At 52.5% G+C, this 25,779-nt stretch overlaps 1 protein-coding gene across 18 annotated transcripts in view; it reads right to left on the minus strand.

Moving 5' to 3' along the window:
- The window catches only part of DNM1 (dynamin 1), a 45,717-nt gene that overhangs the window by 18,146 nt on the left and 1,792 nt on the right, over positions 1-25,779 (minus strand). For 13 of the 18 annotated variants that reach the window (XR_003236653.2, XR_011999835.1, XR_003236652.2 and 10 more), the window contains exons 2-10: positions 13,203-13,276; positions 12,751-12,900; positions 12,233-12,436; positions 11,733-11,831; positions 11,482-11,642; positions 10,074-10,216; positions 9,797-9,932; positions 9,557-9,624; positions 6,563-6,701 (exon numbers count right to left, since the gene is read on the minus strand). Coding sequence is in view for 12 of the 18 variants with exons in the window: in XM_026009408.2 (XP_025865193.1) it covers positions 6,563-6,701; positions 9,557-9,624; positions 9,797-9,932; positions 10,074-10,216; positions 11,482-11,642; positions 11,733-11,831; positions 12,233-12,436; positions 12,751-12,900; positions 13,203-13,276 (1,174 nt within the window). In the remaining 6 variants the exon portion in view is untranslated. Of the gene's footprint in view, positions 1-6,562; positions 6,702-8,315; positions 8,455-9,556; positions 9,625-9,796; positions 9,933-10,073; positions 10,217-11,481; positions 11,643-11,732; positions 11,832-12,232; positions 12,437-12,750; positions 12,901-13,202; positions 13,277-25,779 lie in introns of all 18 variants that reach the window. The other 5 variants (XM_026009409.2, XM_072748511.1, XM_026009418.2 and 2 more) reach the window with 1 other exon arrangement.

A 25,779-nucleotide genomic window follows, 5' to 3' on the forward strand; every position in this document is an offset into this window, starting at 1 on the left:
GGGAGGCACACACAGAAGGCCCGGGATGAGGGGAAGAGAGGCCTGGGGTCCCCAGGAAGCTGAAGGCACCAAGCCACGGCCACCTTCTCCCCCAAGTGTGGGTTCCAAATGACAACTCGAGGGTCTTTCCGGTTCTAGGCCCTCGTCCCTGGCCTACTTGGGCAGCTTTGGGGGGAGGGCAGTGAGTTCCCATGGGCAGAAGTGCCATAGGGCTTGGCCTCCTCTTTCACCTTGGTAGTGGCCTCTTGGAAACAGACTATTCGACTGAGGCCTCTGTTTGGGGGCCCATCAGCCCCCAAAGCTTTCGCTGACCCCAGAGCTATGCCTTGTCCTCCCAAAGGCTTGGAGGGACAGTCAGGTGGGGAATCAGGCAGAGAACAGCCTTGAGATTCCTATCCAGGAAGAATCCGGGGAGGGCAGGGCCCGAGGTGCCAGTTGGCCTCCTGAGTCAGGCTGGGGACAGGCAATGGTCCTTGTCAGAGCTGAGGGAGGGGGCAGGGGGAAGCCAGCAGGCACATACAGGACATGCAGGAGCCACAGGCAAGCATGCGAGGGCACAGGGCAGGAGGCATGCGGAGTGGGGTGCCAGCAGCATGAGCAGTACCCCGCGGGGGCCTGGCTGGACCCCGGGCCCTCTTGGTAGAATCCACGCGATTTTGCCTCCCTTTGCATGCCCCCGCCTGGCACCATCATCCCCAGCAACATCTGCCCAGCCAACCTGTCTCTACCCCGCTCCTTTGGAGTAGGAGCTCACGGGTACCCACGTCCCTCCAATTTTTATCAACTGAGGCCCAAGGGGAAGTTACTCTAAAACCTCCTCCCTCTGTGAACTCTGCCCTCAGCTCAATGGGATTCTGGACAAATCTCACATTGCTTCATTCTCCTGCAGGACTGTTGGATGCCACCTCCTCCAGAAAGTCTACCCTAACTACCCCAAGAACTGGGTTAGGGGCCTCTCTATGCCCCCCCCCACACACACCCAACAACTGGATTGTCATTGCCCTGAGGGCAGGAGCAGAGCCAGGCACATGCCTGGGGCTCAGAGAGGGCAGGTTGAAGGAATGAGAGAATGAATGAAGGATGGATGTCTTTGCCTTCCTCTTCAGGGTGAGTGGACATCAGCCCTTCTGGTTCATGAGCAAGCTCCTCTTCAGGGAGGGGGCCTCATTGAGCTGATGATGGGGAGTCCACTCACAGGAGTCCTGCTGGGCTGCCCTCACCACTTGGTGGTGGTCACATGGGACCCAGGTCGGGCAAATCTTGAACCAGTCCCATCCCTCTTCCCATGCCTGGGTGGGGCCCCTCAGGTAAATCTCCTTATGCAGGAAGAGACCTGGAGGTTAGTGTGCCTGGGTCACAGGTGGTGATCCTGAGGGCAAGATGGAGGCCAAGGAGATGGGGCGGGGTGTGGGGGGGGCATGGGGAGAGGCAGCAGGATGGGGAGGAAAGTGGTGCCCTGGATGCCCAGGAGAGGTAGATGTGAGAGATGGCTCATCTTCCCCCTCCACCCCTGACCATCCCATGGCTATGCCAAGGTGTGGCTGACGTGGCCAAGCAAAGAGGATCTGGAGGAGAGATAGCCCGAGACCAGGCCTTCAGAACAAACACTAGCCAGACGGGTCTGGTGGACTCGCTACCCCATGAGGCCTAAGGAGGGGCTCCCACTCCTTAGTTGCCAACTTGGGACAGAGATTCAGGACTGAGTCACTTCCTCTAAGGTGGTCCCAAGTGCTTCCTCCCAGGGCAGGGCTGTGGCAGGGGGGTGGAGGGGTGGGGAGAGGTGGGCAAAGAGGGAACAGGGAACAATTTGCCAAAGAGCATGACCAATTCTCCCACTAACCGCCTGTATGTTACATGTGTCAAGTTTTCCACGTGTCACACATGACAGGGCAGCCTCAGCCTCTTTGAGAAGTTCTGTTCCCTTTGAGCATCTTTTTCCATTCTGGCTGTCTCTGAGCATTTCCAGGACTTTTAGCCAGTTTTTAAAATGGAACATTTCTCTCCCAGTCCTTGGCTGAGCGGGGCAGTCAGCTCGGAGCCTGTGAGTTAGTGGCCAAGGATGCGGGCCTGGGCTTGTTTCAAAGCCAGCCCCTGCCCTGCTGACTCTCCTTAGGAAAGTGACTGCCAGCTTCTGCGAGCCTCGGTTTCTCCGTGTGTGAAATGGGGCAGTAACAGCACCTTTCCCTCTTAGGGTTGTCAGGAAGATTGAGCAGCACATCCCATGGGCGTCATTAAACTCCAGATTTCATCCAGAGAGGAAAGTTGTAATCCCAGCAGGCCTGGGAAGAGTTAGAATTGACTATTTAGAAGCTTCCGGCAGGGGTACCTTACTAAATTTAGACTTGGGAAAGAAAAAAATAAAGAAGATGGGTGGATTTTTGTCATGTAAAGAAAAAATAATAATTACTGTTCATTAAATAAATCAAAAGGCAACATTATTTTAAAAAATAATTTATAAGCTTTCCTTTTTGTTAATTAAGATTCCTGCTGACAAAATCTACAGACTCACTGTAAGGCTAAAATTTGCAAAGCAGGGCAGCCCAGGTGGCTCAGCGGTTTAGCGCCCCCTTCATCCCAGAGCGTGATCCTGGAGACCCGGGATTGAGTCCCACGTCAGGCTCCCTGTATGGAGCCTGCTTCTGCCTGTGCCTGTGTCTGTTCCTCTGTCTCTCTCTGTGTCTCTCATGAATAAATAAATAAAATCTTAAAATTAAAATAAAATAAAATTTGCAAAGTAGAAATGGAAAAATTCCTATTTTCCTTGCCCTCTTTTAAAAGAATGGTTGGCAATTTGGTGGCTATGACTTTGGAATTTTGTAATTTATATATATTATTTCTTCCCCCCAAATACTATATTGTCTTCTGAAACCTGCTTTTTTTCAACAGTACATTGTGGAGGGACATGTGAATGGAAATAAATATACCTTGCCCTTTTAATGGCTATAGTCTGCCATTGACTGCATGATATTTTACATAATCGATTCCCTCCTGATGGATATCTGGGGTTATTTCCAAAATTTCACCATTTACTATAATTACTGCTTTCCTTCGGAATGCAATTCAGTAGAGTGTTTCACAGGTTTTAAATGTTTGTATCTAGTAATCAGTTTTCTAGGAATCTATCCCAAGGGGAAAAAATCCTAAAGAAAGAAAAATAGACATTTATATAGGAAAAGAGGTTCAGGAGCACCTGGCTGGCTCAGTTGGTTAAGCATGTGACTCTCAATCTCGGATTATGAGTTAAAGGCCCATGTTGTTCGTAGAGATTACTTAAAAAAAAAAAAAAAAGAGGGGGATCCCTGGGTGGCTCAGTGGTTTAGCGCCCCCTTTGGCCCAGAGTGTGATCCTGGAGTCCTAGGATCGAGTCCCACACCGGGCTCCCTGCATGGAGCTGGCTTCTTCCTCTGCCGGAGTCTCAGCCTCTCTCTCTCTCTCTGTGTCTTTCATGAATAAATAAATAAAATCTTAAAAAAAAAAAAAAAGATGTTCATTGCCATATTATTTATAATATTGAAAAAACTGGAGACAATTTAAATGTTCACCAATCGGGGTGCCTGGGTGGCACAGGGGTTTTAAGTGTTGGACTCTTGGATTTGGCTCAGGTCCTAATCTCAGGGTTGTGAGATTGAGCCCTGCATCAGGCTCCACGCTGAGCTTGGAGTCTGTGTGAGATCCTTTCTCTCTCTCTGCCCCTCCTGCTCATGCTCTCTCTTTCTAAAATAAATAAATAAATATTTTTAAAAAATAAAGGGGCATCTGGGTGGCTCAGTTTGTTAAGCATCTACCTTTGGCTCAGGTCATGACCCCAGAGACCTGGGATGGAGTCCCATATCAGGCTCCTTGCTTTGTGAGGAGCCTGCTTCTCCCTCTCCTTTTGCCTGCCACTCCCCCTGTTTGTGCTCTCTTTCCCTCTGTCAAATAAATACAATCTTTTAAAAAATAAATAAAATAAAAAGTAAATGTTCACCAATAGAAAAGCTGTTATGTAAACCATGATAAATCTGTTTAGTAGAATATTATGCAACCACTAAAATAGATTTATGTAGACTATGTAATATACCCCACCAAAACATGTGTTACTAAAAGAAAAAGCAGGATACTAATATATTCACAGTGTGACTACCTAACAGAGTAAATAAATCTATGTGTAGAAAAAAAAATTGGAGGGGGTGTCTGGGTGGCTCAGTTAGTTAAACATCCAACTCAAGATTTCGGCTCAGGTCATGGTCTCTGGGTCACAGATCTAGCCCTGTGTCAGGCTCCACACTCAGCAGGGAGTCTGTTTGGGATTTTCTCTCTCCCTTTCCCTCTGCCCTCTACTCCCTCAAAATAAAGAAATAAATCTTTAAAAAAGAAAAAAAGATTTGGAGGACAAATTGGTAAAAACTTTTTGGAGGGCAATCTTGGGGAAGTAGGGAAGTTACCAAAATTGTGAATGCTCATTTCCACTGACTGGTCATTCTCTGTCTAGGAATTTGCCCTAAAGATACGCCCACAGGATACGTACTATTAGTACATCTGTAAGGATGTTTACTGCAGCACTATTTGTAGAAGAAAAAAAGTTAGAAACAATCAAAATGTCAATAGGATCTTGAATATATAGATACCACCTTCCTACAGTGGAATATGATTCAGCGGTTCAAGGGTGGATCTTCCTGTAGTTACGTACAAGGATTCCATGACACACTGCTTGGTAAAAAAGAGTTCTGGAATCAATGAGTATAGTATGATCCTATTTAGGTTGAAATTGCTGTATATTTGTAATTAGTTAGAAAGTTAGTAGTCCTTGTCTTTAGGGTTGTACAATTATAGGGACTTGCTTTCTCTGTGCTATTTGAGTATTTTTATGACAATCATGTATGATCAGAACAAAATCAATACTGATAATTTCATTTTTTAAAAAGGAGTGTCGGGGTAGCCCTGGTGGCGCAGCGGTTTAGCGCCGCCTGCAGCCCGGGGTGTGATCCTGGAGACCTGGGATCGAGTCCCATATCAGTCTTCCTGCATGGAGCCTGCTTCTCCCTCTGCCTGTGTCTCTGCCTCTCTCTCTGTATGTCTCTCATGAATAAATAAATAAAATCTTAAAATAAATAAATAAATAAATAAATAAATAAATAAAAATCGAGACTATATATATGTATATATGTACACAGAGTTTTATAATGAAAAGCTAAAATTTAAATAAATTTAATTATATCTTGTCTTCTTTTGTAAAGAGATTTGAGGCAGCTTCAAATAAATTCAGTAGGAGTGTCTGAGTGGCTCAGTCGGTATAGCACCTGCCTTCAGCTCAGGTCATGATCCCAGGAAAGTGGGATCGAGCCCTGCATCAGCCTCCCTGCTCAGGAGGGAGTCTGTTTCTTTCTCTCTCCTTGTCTCTCCAACCCTGCTCGTGCTCTCTCTCTCTCTCAAATAAATAAAATCTTAAAAAAAAAAATAAACTCAGTAATTTTTAAAGTTTAACAAAAGTAAGATTGTGTTGTTTAGTATTCACAGTGCAGTAGGACCATGACTCAGATGTCACGATAAATACTATGCAGTGGGGAGTCCAGCCCAGATCTTATTCCACCTGGAAAAGGCATGGAGTGGATGCTAATTTACCTACTGTCCACATTAGGCATAAAAGTGGGCAAAATGAGACAGGATAACGAAAGGGGTGCACGTGACTCACGAAACCCGTGAAACTAATTAAATATGAAGTTGAGGCAGAAGTGACCCCACCTCCCAGCATAGGGAGCTTTTTCAAGTATAGGCAAGGCTGGGCTCTTCCTGAGATTCTGATTCAGCTTGCTGGACAGGGGCATCTGAATCCTAGGAAGGCTCCCCAAGGCAACTGATTCTCCTGCACTCCCCTGGGAAGAACTGCCTTCAGAAGATCTGGCTAAAAATCCTCACAATGCCCAAAAGTAGACAAATAGGAAGAAGGCATTTAAAAGTTCACAGACCCAAAAGAGGCTGATCCTGTTAAATGCATATGGATTACTATAAAGTGAGTAATCCAATATGCTTTTAGGCAAATTGGTTTTGAGGAACTGGGATAGCTTCCCCCCACCCCAGGAGGCCTGGATCCCAGATCTATTCCCTCAGCTTCCCTAAATCTGAATCCTGCTCCTCTCTTCTCTTCTGAGACTCAGTTTATTCATCTGTAAAATGGGATTAACACTACCCACTTCTTAGGATTGTTGGGGAGGCTTAAGTCAGATAACAAGGATGAGCACTGAGCTCAGTGCTTGGCACCTAATATGTGTTCAATCAACATCAGCCATCCCCTTCTCATCATTGTCACCATTGTCATTCTTGTCGGTGAAAAGGATGCTTGGGTTGGAGCAAAGTCTTGTAGCGGAGCTGGGAGCCTAAAAGGATGGTAAGTATAAGCAGACTGAGGGTTTTAAGCTATCATGAAAACTAAGGGCCCGGAATCACCCGGCCAGCACAGGCATCTGGGTCCCCGTGGGCAGCTGAGAGGCTGCCTGGCCTGCTCAGCAGATGGTTCTGCCCACGGGAGTCCATGGCCAGAAGGAAGGGACGGCCAGGCCCAGCCCCGCCCTGGCGGCCCTCATACCTTTTCGCTACACTTTCTGATGGTGGCCGTGAGCTCACTGACTACCATATCCACACACTTGATACTGGGCTCTTTGAGCTTCTGCACCTGCTTTTTCACTGTGGCTTCAAAAGCGAGGTCAGGTGTGAAGAGGCCCGTCCTGCACCCAGGGAGAAGGAGGGGACGGGAGGAGGAGCAGCCACGGGCAGGTGGGGAGAAGGAGGGGAGTGAAAGCCAAGCAGAGCCAGGATTCAGGAGTGGAGGATGGCACGGGCATGGGGGAAGAGAGAGAGACACCGACACAGAGAAAGAGAGAGAGAACAGAAGACAATGTGAGTGTGGAACCGGCCCTCCCTACCACCACCCAGGGTTGGCACCTCCCAGGTGCTGCCAAATATCCCCCAGGGCTCTGTGGGTATGGGGCAGGGGGCTTCTGAGGGACAAAGCCTCTGCTCCATACAAGACCACTTACTGAGTTCAGATTGTCTCCCCAGGGCTTGCCCCCCAGCCCCTCCTCAGCTACACTGAGCCGGCCCTCTCTGTCTTTTCCAATGCTGTCTTTGTCACAGCCTTGGGTCCTCCTAAGGGGCTGACCCAGGCCAGGACCCCACCCACCCATTCTCTTCAATTCAAGGTTTGCCAGCACCTTCTACATCCACTTCATCCTGACTCCAAAGCCTAGCACAATTCCCTATCTCCGCCAGGATTGCTGCACCCAGCTGCCCAGGCTATGCACTGCACAACTCCAGGGGCTCCATTTGCCTAGATCTCGGTGCAGATGATGCCTCCTGGAGTTGCTGTGTAGCTGCCTGACCTCCACTCTCCAGCTCCCTGTTCTACTCCTGCCCTTCTCTTTCTCCTCAAGGGGCATCCTTTGCCTCTCCTCCAAATGGTCTGGAGGAACTCAGCTGGGAAAGACAGAAAAAGAGAAAAGGAAAGACAGAAAGAGTGGAGGTGGTGGTAGAGAGGGGCCAGGGCAGCAGTGGGGAGAGGAAAGGGAGGGAGGCTGAGGGCGGAATCAAACAAATACTAGATTTGGAGTCCAAAGCCTTGGCTTCAAGTAACAGCTCTGCCACCTGCTAGCTCATATGACCTTGGACAAGTCACTCAATTGCCTAAGCCTCAGTTTCCCTCTTGTGGCCTGGGTGCCATCCTCCCTGGCCTGCCCTCCTTGGGTGGTTCTTGTGAGGCTCAGATGACAGAACAGATGGAAGAGGACTCTGTCCCTGGAAGGTTGGATATGGATGGAAGGGAAGGCAAGGGTCTTGAGTGAGAGTCCTAAGTGAGGCTGAGGTGAGAATGGAGAGGATGAAAGACAGTGGGGAGTCAGGGTACCTGCTAGACCTGGGTCCTCTGCACCCCTCTAGCCATCCAGACCCCCAGAGCAGCACCCAAGAAGGCCCTGTATCTCACCTGTCTGCAGGGCCAAGGTGTTCCCTCCCTGGAACCTCCAAAGAGGACTCCCAAAGCTGGAAGGGGGAGGGCCCCTCAAGGCCTATCCTCCCTGAGCTGGAGGAGCTCTTAGTGGGCTCTCAGGACATCCATCATCACACCTGTCTTATCAATGTCTAATCCCTTGCGCCTGGGGTCCAGGGGGTGGGTAAAGCCCCTTCAGAGAGGCCCCCTGTCTGGGTCTGGGGTGGCCTGCCTCCCCCACCCCGCTGAGGTCTGTACATGCTACCGAGGAGGCAGTGGGGGGTGTGGGGAAAGAGCGCCTGGCAGCAGTGCAGGATGGGGACAGAGGTGGGGGGGCTGGCCCGGGCCACCGGGTTACCTTCTTGGTGCACTGTCTAACCGTGCTGATTAGCTCCGAGATAACCATGTCCACACACTTGAGACACGGTTCTCGGATCTTCTTCACCTGCTTTTTCACAATGGTCTCAAAAGCCATGTCTGGGGTAAAGAGCCCCGTTCTGAACGCCCGGAGCGGGAGAAGGGCACAGTGTCACAGGCCAGCTCCTACCAGGAGTGCTAGGCCAGGGCCCACCCGACCCCCTGATTTCTCCTTGGGGTCCTCCCGCTATTACCCCTCTCTGGGCTTCAGTGTCCTCATCTGTAAAATGGGTGGGAGGGATTCTAATGGAGGACATTGAATTGATGCTCTTTGGGGCAAGGCAAGGTCTGCTTATAATTATGTATGTCCTGCTTCCTCTGAAGATTCTGTTCACACAAAAGGTTCTCTGGCCAGAAATGGTACGGAAACTGCCAAACTGGGTTCTCTTTAAGAGCCTCTCTGGGAATAAAACATTTTATTTTAAGACTAAGAGAGAAGTTTTTTTTCTGTGTCGTGGCCAATACAGTTATCAGTTTGTAAATTCCATGCCAAACCTTGGAATTGAATCTGTATAAAAGCAGGGACATTTTGGTCTTGTTCACTCCCTGGCACATAGCAGGTGCTTTAAATGTTCTTGTTACATGAACAATGTAGATCTGGGTCCTAGAAGGGGGCTAAGCTTTTGTCTTTTTTCCAATCCCTCTTCCTGTTTCAAAGGCCATGGCGTTGGCTGGAAGGAGGGAGGTGGTGTGGAGTGAGACCCACTTTGGCCTAATGAGACTATGGGAGGGTCTGGAAGGTTGAAAGACCCTGTTTCATCATAAAAGGACACAGGCCAATGCCTAGATGCTCCATCCCAGGCCCTCCCCAGTGCTTTTGGCAGCTTTGTGCAGCTACCTGGATAGGACTGGAGGAAACTGTCTCATCCTGAGGATGGGCAGGGGGCCCAAGCCCAGAGGATGCTTCCCCAGCCTCCTATGTCACCTATGTCCTGGGCTCTGCCCAGCTGGTCCAGCCTCCAGGCCCTGCTCCCAGGGACAGCAAAGGAGGACAGCAAGCCTCTCATCCACCTCCCCCAGCTCGGGCTTGTCTGAGCTGGGAGCCAGAAAGGGTGGAGAGGATGGGGGACCAGGGCTCTTGGTCCTTCCTGAGGGCGGCTCACTTTATCACTCCCTGTGCCTTGGCATGAGACCCCCTCTGCCTTCCAGGGCTCAGCCCCTTTCCCCGGTCCCAATACGTGCCTAATGCCATGGATATTCTTGATGGCGTAGCTGATCTCTCTCCGGAGCTCCTTCTCATCAAACTCCATCTGTGCAGGAGAGCAAGAGGCAGCTGGTCAGGCCTTCCTGCTCCCTAGAAGGCCAAGACAGAGGCCCCACTCCCTAGCGGCACCAGGTCAGCAAAGGTTCATGTGGAAGTCCTGGAGGGCAGGGTGGGTAGTCCTAAGCTCCCCCACTCTGCCCCTGGGGAGACTGTCCTACCTTGACTAGCTCAAAGGGGAAGCGCTCATGGAAGATCCGGTTGATGCGAGCTCCCCCTGACAGTTCATAGGTGTCAATCTGGTCCCCGGAGCCCTCAATGCGCTTCTCAAAGTCCACAGCAAACTGCTGGACCATCCTGGGGGACGGAGAGAGTGGGATGGCATGAGGGGGCTGCAGCAGCCTTGTGCAGGGAGCCCTGGGTGGAGGGAGCCCTGAGAGAGCACGGTGCAGAGGGACAGCTCAGTGCTGGGGTGTCAGGAGTTGGGGCGGGCCTCACTGCAGCAGGGCCTTGGTCTTGCGTGCTGGGTCATCAGGTCGGAAGTTCTTGTACTCCTCCACCTCCTTCTCAATGGACAGTAGCTGGCTCTGCAGCCTGTTCCGGAGCCCCGGCAGTGTGTCCCGGATGTGGTTGGTCAGTTGCTGAGGGGGGAGGGGAAGCGGATGAGACAGGGGTTAAAGCCATGGTCACAAATGGAGATGCCCACAGGGCCAAGCAGAGACCGGAGTGCCATGGGACCTGCGGATGTGGTGAGATTGAGAGATGTAGAAGGCAGCCACGATCCAACCCACCAGGATCGAGGAGGAGAGCTGCCAAGGCCAGGGCTTGGAATACAGTAGGTGTATTAACTGAATTTGTGAGTGAACAACACAATTTTCTTTTTCTTTCTTTCTTTTTTTCTTTCTTTCTTTCTCTTTCTTTCTCTTTTTCTTTCTTTCTTTCTTTCTTTCTTTCTTTCTTTCTTTCTTTCTTTCTTTTTCTTTCTTCCTTTGTTTTTTAAAGATTTTATTTTTACATAACCTTTACCCCCAGTGTGGGGCTCAAACTTATAACCCTGAGATCAAGGGTGTATGCTTTACTGACAGAGCCTGCCAGGTGCCCCACGCAATTTTCAATAGAAACCAGAAGTCTAGATTTTTATTTGAAATTACCGGATTTTTGACTAATGGACTATTTTTAGACACCATGAGGGCCAAATAAAATGTGTCTGGGGCAAGGATGGCCAAAGGGCAACCCTCTGAGTTTAGACCTCTGGTACGATAATTCTCAAGTTCTGGGGCTCACTCTGGCTAGGTCCTCGTACACAGTATCTCCCTGAAGTTGCACAATGATCTTATGAAGCAGGGTCTTATCACCAACATCACCATTTTACAGATGCAAAAATAGAGGTTCAGAGAGCTGGTGTGTCAGGTCTGTGGCTTCCAGAGTCCCTGGTTCTGCCCCTACACCACACTGCCTTCCCCACTGCTTTTCTTCCATCATCACATACACATACACACATGGCTCAGTTCTGAAAGCCCCATTCCAGATGGAGAAATATCTTAGGGAAGCCCCTGGGATTGCCTGTTCCTGTCTCCAGATGAGCCTCTCCCCACTTCAGAAGGAAGCAAGGCCTTCAGCCAAGTACACTCTAATAATGGCTCCCAAACCCAAGCCCTTGTCAGTGCAAGGTCTGGATCCTCACTCCATTCTGAGGGGCTACAGGACTCCCTTCCTAGGCCCCTGTCAGGGAAAAGTCAGTGAAGCTCTGCTGCTACCTTGCTGTGGGGCTGCGGGCAAGTTGCTTTGTGTTCTGGGTCTCTGTTCATCTGCATGATGAGGACACTAACCTCTGTTGGTCACCTTCACAAAATACATTTAAATATACCTGTCCCCGTGCTGCTTTCCCCAGGCCTGAGTTCCTTACCTGGTTGAGGACCTTCTGTAGGTAGGGTGTGCCCATGCGGTCCGCCAAGTGGCGGTAGGATGGGTGGGAGAGAAAGAATTTGCGTTCAGCGGCCAAGGCAGCTGAGATGTCCTTCTTGCCATCAATGTCCTTCTGGCTTCGGTTTACCACCCCTATGTAGCCTGTGGAAGGGGGCCGAAGTCAGGGGCAACCAGCCTTGCACAGGGTGGGGTAAAGAAGGGCAGGTGGAGTGGGTCGGAGAGCCTGCCTACCTCTGCGCAGGGGAAGGAGCTTATTCTCCAGCACATCTCGGGCATCTGTGCCCTCATCCATCAGATCTAGCTTGGTGATGACCCCGATGGTGCGTTGACCTAGGGGACAGCAGGAGAGGGTCACCTACATCTGCACATGCTCTCCTCACAACGGAGACCACATGCTCTCCACCTGCTTCCCACATCTCCCTACCCACACCCTCCCTCACCCACTACCTGCCTCTGCTCTCCAGCCTCATTTAAAGAATTTTTTAATTCCTGGGAGACACACAGAGAGGCAGAGGCATAGGCAGAGGGAGAAGCAAGCTCCCTGAGGGGAGCCTGATGCGGGACTTGATTCAGGGGCCCTGGGATCACGACCTGAACCAAAGGCAGACACTCAACCACTGAGCCACTAGAGTGCCCCTCTCCCACCTCATTTATTCTTCCCAGAGGGGCTCCTCCTGGAGCTGAGAATAGAGCCCCAGGGCCTTGTACTTCTGCTCCCCTTAGGAACCTACCCTGGGGGTCCACCTCCTTGGCAACCTTGAGAGCATCAGAGTTGGCCAGGTCGGAGTTGGCGGGGGACACAGCCAGGATGAGGCAGTTCTCTTTGGTGACGAACTGCATAAGCATGTCCCGGATCTGGAACTCGATGTCAGGAGGTTGGTCCCCCACTGGGACCTTGGTCATTCCGGGTAGGTCCACCAGTGTCAGATTCAGGACTGGACAGGGTGGCGAGAGGGCGGGCTCAAGGCGAGGGGCGTGGCCGTGGGGCGGGCGGATTAGGGTACGGGGCGTTTAGAGAGGATCCGCTTGGGAGAGTGGCGGCAGGTGCACGGGATTAGGGAAACGCGGGACCAAAGCAGGGGGGGGGCGGGGCGCGGGTAGGGCATTAGAGGCGTGGCCAGAGGTGGGCGGAGTCGTGGCGGGGTGGAGCTTGGGGTAGGATGGGCGGGGGGGGGGGGGCGGGGGTCGCCGTGGGGGCGGATCTAAGACAGGGAGCCCGACGGCCTGGGGTGGGAACTCGACTCCTCACCCTGAGGCGAGTAGACGCGGAGGTTGATGGGCACCGGCGAGATGCCCTTGTTGGTGCCGGTGACCCGGTCGGTCTCAGCCTCGATCTCCAGGCGTACCTCCTCGAAGTCAGTGAATTTCTTCCCCTTGCAGTGCAGGAATTCGGCATATTCTGTCCCAGAAGGGGACGTGGGGAAGAATGGGGGAGGGTAAGCATTCTAACCCCAACCCACCTAGGTCCCATCTTCCCCTGGAAATAGACCCACACACACCCCGAAACACTGCCTTCTCCCCACTCCCTCCCCACAACAACGCCATGTCTTGTTATGCATTTTATCCCCACTGTCCAGATGGGGAATCAGTGCCAAAGTCATAGAAGCAAGCAAGTTCAGCGACTAGGCCAGACCTCTCCTTGGGGATAGGGTGGGGACGCTGGAGTGGCGGGGTCGGAGTGCTGGTCCAGAGAGCGCATACCTGTGGTGGCATTGACCAGCTGCAGGACCAGGGGCCTTCGGGTGACAATGCCTGACCCTCGGGGCAGGAAGTCCCTGCAATGAGTTGGGAGTGAGAGTAGCAATGAGTCAAGGCCTGAATGGGCTCCCTCTGTCCTGGGGGCACACATCCTGCCACTGGGAGCTCCAACTCTCTCCCAAAGTGCCCACCACACCTTAGCTCAAGGGTTTCATGTCACTCAGGAGAGATGGCAGCTGAGAAAAGTGGGCAAGACCTCCCCCAGATACCCTGGGTCACAGATTTATGCATATGAGCTGCCAGGAGACCAGACCAGTAACCCCCAGATCTCTCTCAGGTATGCCCTGTGTTGTCAACCAACAAGAAGTCCCTCTGCCAACCAAGTCACTGCCATTTAACTGTGGCACGGAGTGCCCCACATGCCCAAGTGGCCAGTGGCCACAGAGTGGATCTTTTTTTTTTTTTTTTTTTAATTTTTATTTATGATAGTCACAGAGAGAGAGAGAGAGGCAGAGACACAGGCAGAGGGTGAAGCAGGCTCCATGCACCGGGAGCCCGATGTGGGATTCGATCCCGGGTCTCCAGGATCGCGCCCTGGGCCAAAGGCAGGCGCCAAACCGCTGCGCCACCCAGGGATCCCCACAGAGTGGATCTTAAGGAAACAGAGCAGCACCTTTTCCCCTTCCTTCCTTCCTCTGTGGGGGAAGGGCAGCATCTCACTTCCCCTTGGGGGAGGGCCCATCTGGCTGGGGTTGAGGAAGAGGGGGGATGGGGGAAGGAGGAGGCAAGGAAAAGAATTCATGCTTAAGTGCCTACTGCACGCCAGGCTCTTTGTGGCCAATATCTCATGAACTCCACACAATAGCCTAGTGAGGTAGGTGCTATTATTCCTATTTTGCAGATGACACTGAGGCTCAGAGGTGTTCAGACTCCGGATGCAGATCTGTTTGACTCTGCTGTGAGAGCTCCTTGCACTTCAATGCCTTGCAGACCCATTCTTTGAAGGATGGGATCTGAGGGGTCTCCGAGTCACTGCCCCAGACCTGATGTCTATACCCCAGATATCTGCTGGTGCCAGTGTCAACCTCAGCAGTCCTTTCGGCTAGCTCTTGTGGGTGCTGATTCTCTTCCTGTCAGCTCTTCTCATATCCACTCCCACCCTCGGCCCCACCCAGGCCAGCGCAAGCATGGGGGTAGAGGTCTCTTCAGGGACCAGACTGTCAGAACTGCAGTCATGGGATCCCCAGGACACAGGAAAAGGCGGAACAGGTTACAGCCTGAGGGATCCAGTTGGCCACCGCATTCACAGAGAGGCACATGGAGGCCTGAGAAGGGAAAGGACACATTCAAGCTCCTACAGGACTTGGACAGAGCAGGAGAAGAAACCAGGTCTCCTATCCCCAGCCTAGAGCCTGACCTGAGCCACATAGCTTCCTGCACCCCCACCCCCACTCCCCACTCCCCGGCCCCCGGAAGGTCCCAGGAACAACAGAATAGGCCCAGGCTGCTGGGTTCCAGGCCTCCTCTAGGGCCCTGGGGAGACTTCTTCCTGCCCTGCTGTTCCTCTGGGGGAGATTAGAGGCTAATAGGGCGGAGCCAGCCACTTCAATGGGGAAGGAGAAGGATGACATATCCTGCAGTTATTCATCATTTCCAGGTGCTAGGCAAGCACTTTTCATTTTTGCAAGACTGAGCCTCAGAAGGGTGGGGCCAGTGTCTTTCTGCCCACCATGGTGTCCCATTGTCTGGCCCAAGGCTTAGCACACAAGGGGCACTTAATAAATGCTGACTGAATCCCCTGGTCCTCAATGCTCAATAACAGTGCTCAGTAAAGAAATTATCCTGTTACAGATGAAGTAACTGAGGCTTCTTGATGAAGTGACTCATCCAAGGTCACCCAGATGGGAGTGTCAGAGCTCGGATTCAAATCCAAGGGTCTGTTGGACCCCAAAGCCTGGGAAGTTCCCTGTCAAACTCAGCTCCTCCTTCAACCCAAAACACCAGACTTGGCTTTTTATGTAATTCAATTACATTCAGTCTAGGACATATTTGGGAGCAGCTGCTCTGTGCCAGGCCCTGTGCTGGGCCCTGGGGATGTGAGATGATGAGTCAGACAGCTCCCTACCCAGAGGAGGAGCTCACAGTGTGGTGGGAGAGACAGACAAGTAAACAGATAATGCAATGCAGTGTGACATGTGTTGGAACGGAGATGCACCAGGCAGCACAGAGAAGGAGGGGATTAACGGGGCCGTGGGGGGTGGGGAGGTGTTCTTGTCTCTCCCATCCATTACTCCTTTGGGGGGTGACCCTCTAGTATTTGGGAACCCCCAGGGCTGTGGAGATAGGACATCTGTCCTTACAGAGGCTGGGCTGGCTTGGGGGCCCGGGGTCCACCCTTTCCCCCACCAGCTTCTCACCCAGCAATACCATGGCAACAGCAGTTGCCATGGAAACTACAGGAGGGGCTGGGAAGGATGGGACTCCCCACAGAAAGCCCCCTACGCAGAGACATGGACCTTCCCTGGAGCTTTTCCCTGAGAGGCCTCCCCTGCACAGATGGGCCCACTCGGCCCTGGCAGACCTGCAGGTTGGAGGTCAATGAGGCGCTGCATGGAGAGGTACAGGGAGCCCAGGGCCCAGCTGGAGGGGTGGTCAGGGGTCTGGGGCAGGCTTCACCAAGTCACTGCCTCCCCAGGGTTACTTAAAGGACAAGCAGCTTATGAGAAGCAGAGATTAGAGGGGCAGGGCTATGTGTGGGAGTAGAGCCCCTCCTCAGACCAGGAGCTCTTGGGGCCAGGGTGTGGATGGGGGTGGCAGGGTGGGGAGAGGCCCCATCTCTGTCATGGCCCAGGTTCTCAGAGTGAGACCCTCATGTAGCTTGCAAGGACAGCTTATTAAACTGTGTGTTATTCAGATATGCTGGGTGAGGATCTAGTGGGGCTGGGGTAGGAGAGAGGGAATATGGATTTTAATAGTCATTTTTGGGGGCACCTGGGTGGCTCAATGGTTGAGCGTCTGCCTTTGGCTCAGGTTGTGATCTTGAGGTCCTGGGATCTAGTGCCGCATCAGGCTCTCCTCAGGGAGCCTGCTTCTCTCTCTGCCTGTGTCTCTGCTTCTCTCTGTGTGTCTCTCATGAATAAATAAATAAAATATTTAAAAATAAATAAATAAACAGTCATTTTCATGTTTTTCAAGTTTAGTGGTCAGGAGCCAATGCCAGGCAGAGGCCCTGGTTTCGAATCCCGCCTTGGCCATTCTGCGATCTGGACAAGGCTCTTTACTCTCTGTGCCTCAAAACCTTCAGCCTCTAAACCAGCACCATAGTAACTGGGCATCATCTGCTACCACACGTGGGCTGCAAGGTCCATGGAAGCTCTTCATGCAAAGAGATTAGGCCAGGCCTGCTACATAGAGGGTGCTCAGCAGCCCCAGGAGGCTGCCCAGGGGCCACCTGTTCTCAACCCCCTCTCTAGAAGAGTTCCCAAATTTCAGCAAGGAATGCAAGATCCCACAGAGCCCTCTGGCCACCTCCTCCAAGCACTGACTGGGGTCTCAGGATGCTGACCACAGAATGTTAGGTGCAAATGCATGTTAGGTGCAAATGCAAATATTAGATGCCTGCTGAGGAGGAGAAGCTTTCAGAGACCATGTCATCCCTCTACCATTGTCTAGTGGAGGTGGGGGATGGAGGCCCAGAGAGGCACCAGGAGCTGTGAAGGAAGAAGTGGCTGAAAGGGGACCAGGGACTCACACCCTGGGCAGGCAACAAAGAGCACTAGCTGGTTCACACGTCCAGACTGAGGTCCTTGCTCCCTGCTGGCTTCCCATGCTCACCACAGGCCAGGCAAGGAGTAGGTGCTCAGGTAACCCTCACAGGAGCAAGCATAACTGAACAGCTCATGGCTCCTGCCCTCCACCTGGACCCACGGTCCCCGGCACTCTGTTATAGCGGGGGTTAGGGCCTGATCTGGCCTCCAGCCAGTGCCACCCTGTACCTCCCACCCGGCTCCTGTGTAGGCTGAGGGAGGACAGAGAAAAGTGTGCTGGGCCCACCAGCCCTGGGAGCCATGTGGGAGGGGTGCATGGTGGCATGCCAGCTCTCCCTACTCATTCTGGACAGATGGTGGTATCCCGAAGAGGCTTTGCCTTGCCATCTGCAGAGGCACCTTCAAACCTGAAGCACAGGGAGGGTGAAGTAAACACCTCTGAGGACCTCCAGGCACCACATGCTTCCTGTGTGAATTGGCACTGTTACACCCAGAGGGGTCTGGAGGAAAGACATCAGAGGTCCGAGGAGACCCTCTTCTACTCCACTCTAAGACCTGAAATCTGGGGCCAGAACTCAGGGACGCTGCTTTCCAGGTCCTGTTGAATACAAACTACACCAGAAAGCAGCATGCTCTGGCTAATGCGTACCCAGCGGCTGTCTTCCTCCCAGGTCTCCTCTTTCCCAGGCTCTGATGTCACACACACCCAGTGTTGAATATCAGAGCTGCCACGTAGGAGCTGTGTGGCTCTGAACAAGTGACCATACCTCTCTGAGTCTCAGTTTCAACATTGGTAAAATGAGTTGCTGTGAGGCTCATCTAACTTGATGCCCGAAGAAATGGTAGCTATTATGATTACAAATAATAACTTGCTGAGTAAGCTGAGGACCTAGGCCGGGCTCCCACGAAATGTGCAGCAGGGAGGGAGCTGGAAGGTGGGTCTCCTGGGGGCCCGGCCGGAAGAGTGGGCTGGTGGGCCAGGACATTTCCAGCCAAATCTTACCCCTGAAAGCGGAAGGCAAGGGGGAGGCGGGGAGGCTGGGAGGTGCCCTCTGAAGCACTGAGCTGGAGTGGAGGCCAAGGAGGGGGTGGGCCAATAAATACGGTTGGGAGGAGGTGAGGGTGACTTCAAGCAACAAGTCTCTCTCTGTTCCTGCTGCCCCAGGAGGCCCCAGGCATCATGCAGCCCGTGAATTTCCAGCTAAGGTCTGAACATTTCAGGGCAGTCCTGGCCTGGTTTCCCCCGATGCTCTGATGCCCTGAGAGCAGGGATTGGGCTGGTCCTGTTTACCAGTGTCCTCTGGAGTCAGCAGGGCAGGTAGCTGGCACTTGGGGCAACCCTGCTGGCCTAAAAGAGTGTTACCCAATGTCATAGAGCAAGTTGGTCATGGGGTAGGATGGGCGCCCAGGGCTCTGGACTCTGAGTGCAAACTCTCTCCTCAGCAACTGTTTTCCCTACTAAAGAAAAGCTATGGGGACACCTGGGTGGCTCTGTGGTTGAGCGTCTGCCTTTGGCTCAGGTCATGATCCTGGGGTCCAGGGATCGAGTCCCGCATCAGATTCCCCACAGGGAGCCTGCTTCTCCCTCTGCCAGTGTCTCTGCCTCTCTCTCTCTCTCTCTCTGTGTCTCTCATGAGTAAATGAATAAAATCTTAAAAAAAAAAAAAAAAAGAAAAGCTATGATTTTTCCTTCCTCCTTATCCTTCCCTCCTTTCTTTCCCTCCTTCCCTTGCCAGTGTTGATAACTTTATATTTTCTTTTTTTTTTTTAATTTTTATTTATTTATGATAGTCACAGAGAGAGAGAGAGAGAGAGAGAGAGAGAGAGAGAGAGGCAGAGACACAGGCAGAGGGAGAAGCAGGCTCCATGCACCGGGAGCCTGACGTGGGATTCGATCCCGGGTCTCCAGGGTTGCGCCCTGGGCCAAAGGCAGGCGCCAAACCGCTGCGCCACCCAGGGATCCCGATAACTTTATATTTTCAAGATGGAAATGGATGTCTCTTTTGCCTCCGACTTATATAAAAAATCATATGCTCTCCCTTTGAAAACATATTCAGAAAATACACAAAATGTTTAAAAAATAAAAAGCAATCATCATCCCAACACCTGGGGACCACCCTTGTAAACATTTTATTATTTACAACAATGACCACGGCAAACACAGAGGGCTCGCTGACTGCTAGTCAGAGGCTCTGCCGGGTGCTTGAAAATCTGCATCATGACAAGGCTTCTTTCTGGGGTGAGGGAAGTGTTTTAAAATTAGACTGTGATGGTGGTTGCACAACTCTGTAAATATACTAAAAATCATTGAGTTGTGTACTAAAAACAGGTGAATTTTATGGCATGTAAGTTATACCTCAATAAAGCCTGTTTAAGAAATCTGCAACCTAAAAAAAAAAAAAAAATTTAAATTTAAAAATTAAAAAAAAAAAAAAAGAAATCTGCAACCTGGGGCACCCGGGCATCCTGGCTCAGTGGTTGAGCATCTGTCTGCCTTTGGCTCAAGTCATGATCCTGGGGTCCTGGGATCGAGTCCCACATCGGGCTCCTCGTAGGGAGCCTGCTTCTCCCTCTGCCTGTGTCTCTCTACCTTCCCCCCGCTCCCCCCCTCCCGTCTCTCAGGAATAAATAAAATCTTTAAAAAAAAGAAAGAAATCTGCATCGTCTTTTTTTTTTTAAGATTTTATTTTTTAAGTAACCTCTCCACCCAAGGTGGGGCTTGAACTCATGACCTCGAGATCAAGAGTCACATGCTCCACTGACTGAGCCTGCCAGGTCCCTCCCCACATCCTCTTGATTGATACTCACATGGCCATGTGAGGCAGATATGATGAGAGATGAGGCCAAAGCCCCCTCACATGTACACACACACAAGGGGCTCCAGTCTACACTGTAGTGGCTCTGTTTGCCTAATAGCTCATCAAGGGCATTTCCCAAGTCATTCAATACTGAGCTACATCTGGATCCTTATTTATTACCACCAGTAGCTCGATGCAAGAGTATCTCAGCTCCATCACTAAATTATTTCCCTGCTCAGAGCCTCAGTTTGCTCATTAGTGAAATGGGACACAGTCCAACAGCTCCTTCCCAGGGCTGCTGAAGGAATGAATGCCCTAAGAACCTGGCTGTGGAAGGACCTAACAGGGTGTCCATTGGTGGTACCATGAGCCACCTGAGCACTCCTGTGCCAGGTAACTTGTGTGTGCTAGTGAGCATTGCGTTCCTTCAAATTTGGGACTCAGGGATCCCTGGGTGGCACAGCGGTTTGGTGCCTGCCTTTGGCCCAGGGCGCAATCCTGAAGACCCGGGATAGAATCCCACATCGGGCTCCCGGTGCATGGAGCCTGCTTCTCCCTCTGCCTGTGTCTCTGCCTCTCTCTCTCTCTCTCTCTCTCTCTCTGTGACTATCATAAAAAAATTTTTTTTTTAAATTTGGGACTCAGATCAGAGGTGAATGTGCATTCACCTGCTGAGATATTTCTCCCCATCCTGCCTAGTGGCCTCACTTCCCCATACTCAGACCAGATGCATTTGACAGGAGTGATAAAAGAGGAGGCATTAATAAACAGCTAAAACGTTTATAGGAACCGTGGTTGGGGCTGCTGTCTGCTGAGAACCCTCAACCTAAGGGGGTTCTCTCTTAGAACCACCTCTCTCTTCCTCTGCAGCCCCTCATCCTGGGAGAAAACTGAGCCCCAGCCCCTACACTGAGGGTCAGGTCATAGGGGGAGAGGGTGGTCAAGGAAGGCATCCTGGAGGAAGTGTTGACCGATATGAGACTCAGAGGATGAGCTGGTGAAGGAGGAAGACGAGGGCATGGTGAAGATGAGGAAAGCATATGCCAGGAGAGTGAGGAGGGACATTTTTTCCATGCATGGGGAGGAAGACACAAAGGGGAGGCTGGTCCCAGAGCCTTTGGCTAGGACAGTGGGAAGATGCCATTTAGGAGACTGCCTTGAACACCTTCCAGGGCCAACAGTCCTTTTTCCTGGTGCCTAGCAGCTGTTCCAAGTTGTTAGAACCACTGTCCCCACACAGCTCTTGTTCCTTAGCCAGATTTCAGTCCAGGGAGGGGTAAGAGTCCAGAGCGACAACCAAGGAGAGCAGAGGGGTGTGATATATACACACATGGGTGGGGATGAAGAGAGCGGACACTGACCTGGAGGCGGGGGACTGGTACATGTTCCTGTCCTGCCTCTGATTCCATTGCTGCAGGACTTCAGACAGATCCCTACCCTCTCTGAGCCATCTTGCCATGTGGAAACCAGGAATGATAGTCTGCTCCTCCAACTAACAGGTCATTGGTTCCAGGAAAATAATCAGCACTGCCCTCGGACATGGGGACTCAGGGCCCCTGCCCCATGTTTAAGAGGTCCTTCTTTGGATCTCCAGAGCAAGGGGTCCCCAGGAGCCAAGGGTCAGTGCCCAGCTGGACCCCTCCTAAGCCACACTGAGTGCTCTGGAATTCCCTCTCTGACTCAAGCCCTCCTCTGGGGTCTGCCCCGCCAGGGTCAGGGAGATCCTTTCTGGCACCCTGGATGGAGCTCAGATGAGAGGGTCCGGTGTCTGCATGCGAGCCCAGGGGGCCCCTTGTGGTTACAGGACACAGTAAAAAGAGACAGAGTCAGCCTGAGGGGATGGGTTCCACATCCCATCACAGAACTCCAAGGAGTCTGAAATTCTCCATGCAAACCCAGTCTGCCAGGTTGTTATGAAAGCATGTTTGTCAAGGTGGGAGGGCCGAATGCATTGTGTTCAGCGATCCCCTAGCTTGATTTATAACTGGAATATCCAGACATATGGCTCGTGGGCCTCCATTTCTGCTCTTATTTCATACCTGATAACACTGTGCCCTAGATGGGTCCCCTCCAGGCCGCCCCCCTCCAACCACCCCCCCTCACATCCCCTCCCCTGAGGTTCTGACCCTGTGACCTCAGCTAAGGTGGGGGGAGGAAACTCGATTCTATTGGAGCCTGGATCAGATGCTGTCTGCCAGAGTCACCTTTCATTCTGGACTCCTTGGGGCCACTGAATGGGGTGGGGGTTTGGTGAAGATGTTCTCCAGCCTGGGTTGAGCGCACAAGCCTAGCTGTAGATGTGTGTTGGGCATGTGGCAGGTCCTGCTCTGAGCACAGGGTGGCTGCCTGGCAGTGAGTTGGCTCCTGGGTGCGGGTGGCGGGTGAGGGGCCACCTGTGCCTCCTGACCTTCCTGGTCTTACTGGGGCCTCTGCTCCTCACTCGGTGACACTGCCCTTTGTCTGGGTTCTCAAACCCATAGGGCTCTTTTCCTTCTTGAGCCTTTGCTCAGACAGGACCCTCCACCTGGAATATGTTCACTCCTTTGCTTGACTGGGTCTCTTTTTTGCTCAGGTCCAGTCTCAAATGCTACCTCCTCAGGGGGCCTTCTCTGGCCTCAGTGATGATGCCGCTCTTCAATAGAAGGCTCCCCCGTGCCCTTCTTCAACTACATGACAAATGAGCCCTTTGTGTGATTTAGTGTCTGTCTGTCTTGCTCAGCTGTGAGCCCCCCGAGAGCAGAGATCAGTCCTGCTTGCTCACAGCTGTATCTGCAGCGCCTGGCACCTTGCACACCAGGCAAATGTCCCTCCTCTCTGCCTTCTCCCGTCATTGAGTTTCAACCTACAATGTCTTAGATAGCCCCTAATCCTCCTTGGCCTCAGTCTCCAAATCTGGGAATTGCAACCACTAAGATGTGTCCCAAAGTGTTCAGAGGATGAGGCGAGCTTAGTAATGGGGAGTGGGCTGTCCCCTACTGGAGGGCCTGGGGTTGAGCATAAGAGGGGTTCTCAGAGGCAGAGACCAGCACCAGGGCTGTGCTGGGAGGAGAACATAGAGGAAGTGGTGAGGAGGTTGGCAGGAGGTAGGGAGCCTGAGCAGGGGTAGGCAGAGTCACTAGGGAAACCCAAAACCTTGCCTCTCAGGCCGCCCCTTGGGCTCTGGGCAGAGGCCTCCTGCCCCTACCCGCACCCCAGCCGACCTCCCAGCCTGTCCCTCTAGGCAAGCAGAACGGAACTGGCACGTCCTCTATGCTAGGCCTTACCTGGAGTGTTTCGTGGGTGTTATCTCAACACTCAGCACAATCCCATGAGAGAGGTGCTATTATAACCCCCATTTTATAGATGAGGAACTAGGAGCTGAGCAGGGTTTAAGAAACACGCCCAAGGTCATTTGGCTTGTAAGTGGCACAGCTGAGCTACAAACCCAGGTCCAATTCCAGAGCTCGAGCTCTCACCCCCTCTGCTGAATCCCCACTGGCTTTCGCCTCCCCAGGAGTCAAGCAGGCAGGGAGGGCAGGTGCTATGCATTTGTCAGCCTACCTGGCACCAGAGTGAGGGGAGGGGAGTGGAGGCTGAAAGCCTGTCCCAGGGCAACTTATTCTTGGTTCTGGACAGGTGTCACAAGGAGGGGGGATGTAGCCAGGGGCACACAAAGGATGGCCTAGGGCAGCAGGCACCTGCTCACAAAATGCTAGGGTGACCTGGGACCCTGCACACACTCCTCTGTCTACACTTACCCTGAGATGATCTCATCTACTCCCATGGGTATAAATCCCACCTCTATGTGATGGATGACTTCCAAACTTACACTTCCAGCCTGCCTTCCCCTGAGCTTCCAGCTTGCATCACCACACTGCCCACCTTACACTTCAGTCTCAACATGCTCAGAATCCACCTCCTGAGCCTACCCCCGCCCCCCACACCTGCTCCTCTTGTCCTCCAATAATGGCACCAACACCCACCCAGAATCAAAGACACTGGCGTCATCCTAGAGTCCTCTCTCCCCACCCTGCACATACCATCTACCGGCAAGTCTTGTGGGACTTTCCTCCAAAATATACCTTGAACTCCACTGTTCTTCTCCCCCTCTATGTGGAAGTCATGGCCCAGCCACCCCCCATCAGCTGGCACCTGCTCCCTGGGGCAGCTCCTCACCTGCCCTCCCCACCCAAGTTCACACGTGCTGGAATCAGCTCAAGTCCCTCCACTACTTCAGAGCTTCTGGCAGTAAGGAAAGGAAACCCAACTCCTCTTCAGAGCCTAAGGGCCTTCTAGATCCAACCCCTGCCTACCTCTCTGATGCCATGTTGCCCTGGTGTACCAAACACCAGCCACAGTGGCTCCTTTCTGTTCTTTGTTACTGCCCCAGGGCCTTTGCAGCTACCCTCTCCTAGAAAGGGACCTCCTTTCTTTCTGACCTCCCTGTGCAAAGCAGGCCTTCTCCCTCTCAGAGGACTGGCCACATTCCCTCGTTGTCATCTTCATATATGTGCTCCTGTGTTTACTATTTCAGTCTCCTCCTCTGGAATGCAAAGCTATTGTCTTTTCTACCCTAGAATCTCTAGTGCTGTGATACTGTTGACAATCCACAGATGTCTGAATGACTAAATGAATTAACCTCAGTTTCCTGTTCTGTAAAAGGGGGATGAAGAAGTAGTATTGAACCAGACAAGTCCTAGCAAGTCCGGCAGCTGCTGTGCTACTTCCACTGCAGAGCTGACACCAGGGCCACCTGGGGGTGCCCAGGAGCCCACGCTGGCCTGGGGCAGCCTCTGCTCCCTCTGGTTTATTTTCCACTTCCTCTCCATGGGGGGTTGGCTCCTGGGAAGCCCCAGGAGGCAGAGCAGCTGTTTCCATGCTCACCGGTCTGGGGACCCAGCCCTAGGCAGAGAGGTCAGGAGCCTATGAAGGAGCAGTGGGGCTGGTGAGGGGCACTACTGAATTGCCTCCTAGGGCCCCAGCCATGGCCTCCTCACTAACTTTCATGAGGATCAAATAATGCCTTCCTACCCATCCCTCCACCTCAGGCCAAGTCCTCCCCACTGGCCCTGGGTCCACACCTGGACACCTCTCACATGCTCCAGCAGAGCCACTGTCAGAGGGCCCCGAGGCACAAGGGATGAGAGGACCCGGGCCTCTGGGGGCACAGTCCACATCTTGCTCCACTCACCAAACTAACAGGGGCCCAGGCTAGCTGTGGCTGGGCTGGCCTGCTGTATTGTCTACTTACTGGCACCTCTCTCGGCTGGACAAGGAAACTCCAGGAAGACAGGGGCCAGGTCTGCACTGGCACACATAGGGCCCCAAGCCTAAATGACCATTCACAGCTCCCTCCCACATTTTACAAAGGGGCGTTTACACCCATGAACTCCTTGGAGCCCCATGCCACCCTCTCAGGAAGGTAGAGCAGCAAGGGTCAGTGTTCCCATCCCACAGATTTGGAGGATGGCGGCACACGCACCTGTGTGTTCCTGTGCCCAGCTCAGGGCCTGGCTCTCACGGGTTCTCAAGATTAGGGTTAGGAACCTGGGCTTTGGAATTGAATAGATGTTGTCCTTCCTGGGTAGGGGGACATCTAACCTCAGGGGTCTGTCTCCTCAGCTGCAGGATGGGCATCATAGCACCTGCCTCAGGGGGCTGCTGTGAGCCACCCGACAGAGAATGGTGTAGGGCACCTGAGAAGGAGAAGGGCTCAGCAGAGGGGGGCTGAGGTCACCTGCCCCCTCACTGACCCTATGCCTCCTGCCCAGAGCACACAGCCTGTGAAAAGCAGGTATTCAACACATGTTCAATGGATCAAAGGTAGGAATAAGGTTTCTACACTGTCAAGTGCTGCATTTCCATGGGTGCCTTTTAAAACACTAGGGCCTCTGGGCTTTTCTGTCTCCAGAGGCCCCCACCCTACCCCCTCCCCCTGACTGCTGGGCCACAGGGAAGGGCCCCATCTGTGTATCTCTTGCCTGTTTATCTCTGCAGCTCTGGGGGTCACGTGAGCAGGAGAGGGGCTCTGTGGGA

This window comes from Vulpes vulpes, chromosome 2 (genome assembly GCF_048418805.1).
Source record: "Vulpes vulpes isolate BD-2025 chromosome 2, VulVul3, whole genome shotgun sequence".
Classification (NCBI taxonomy): Eukaryota; Metazoa; Chordata; class Mammalia; order Carnivora; family Canidae; genus Vulpes; species Vulpes vulpes.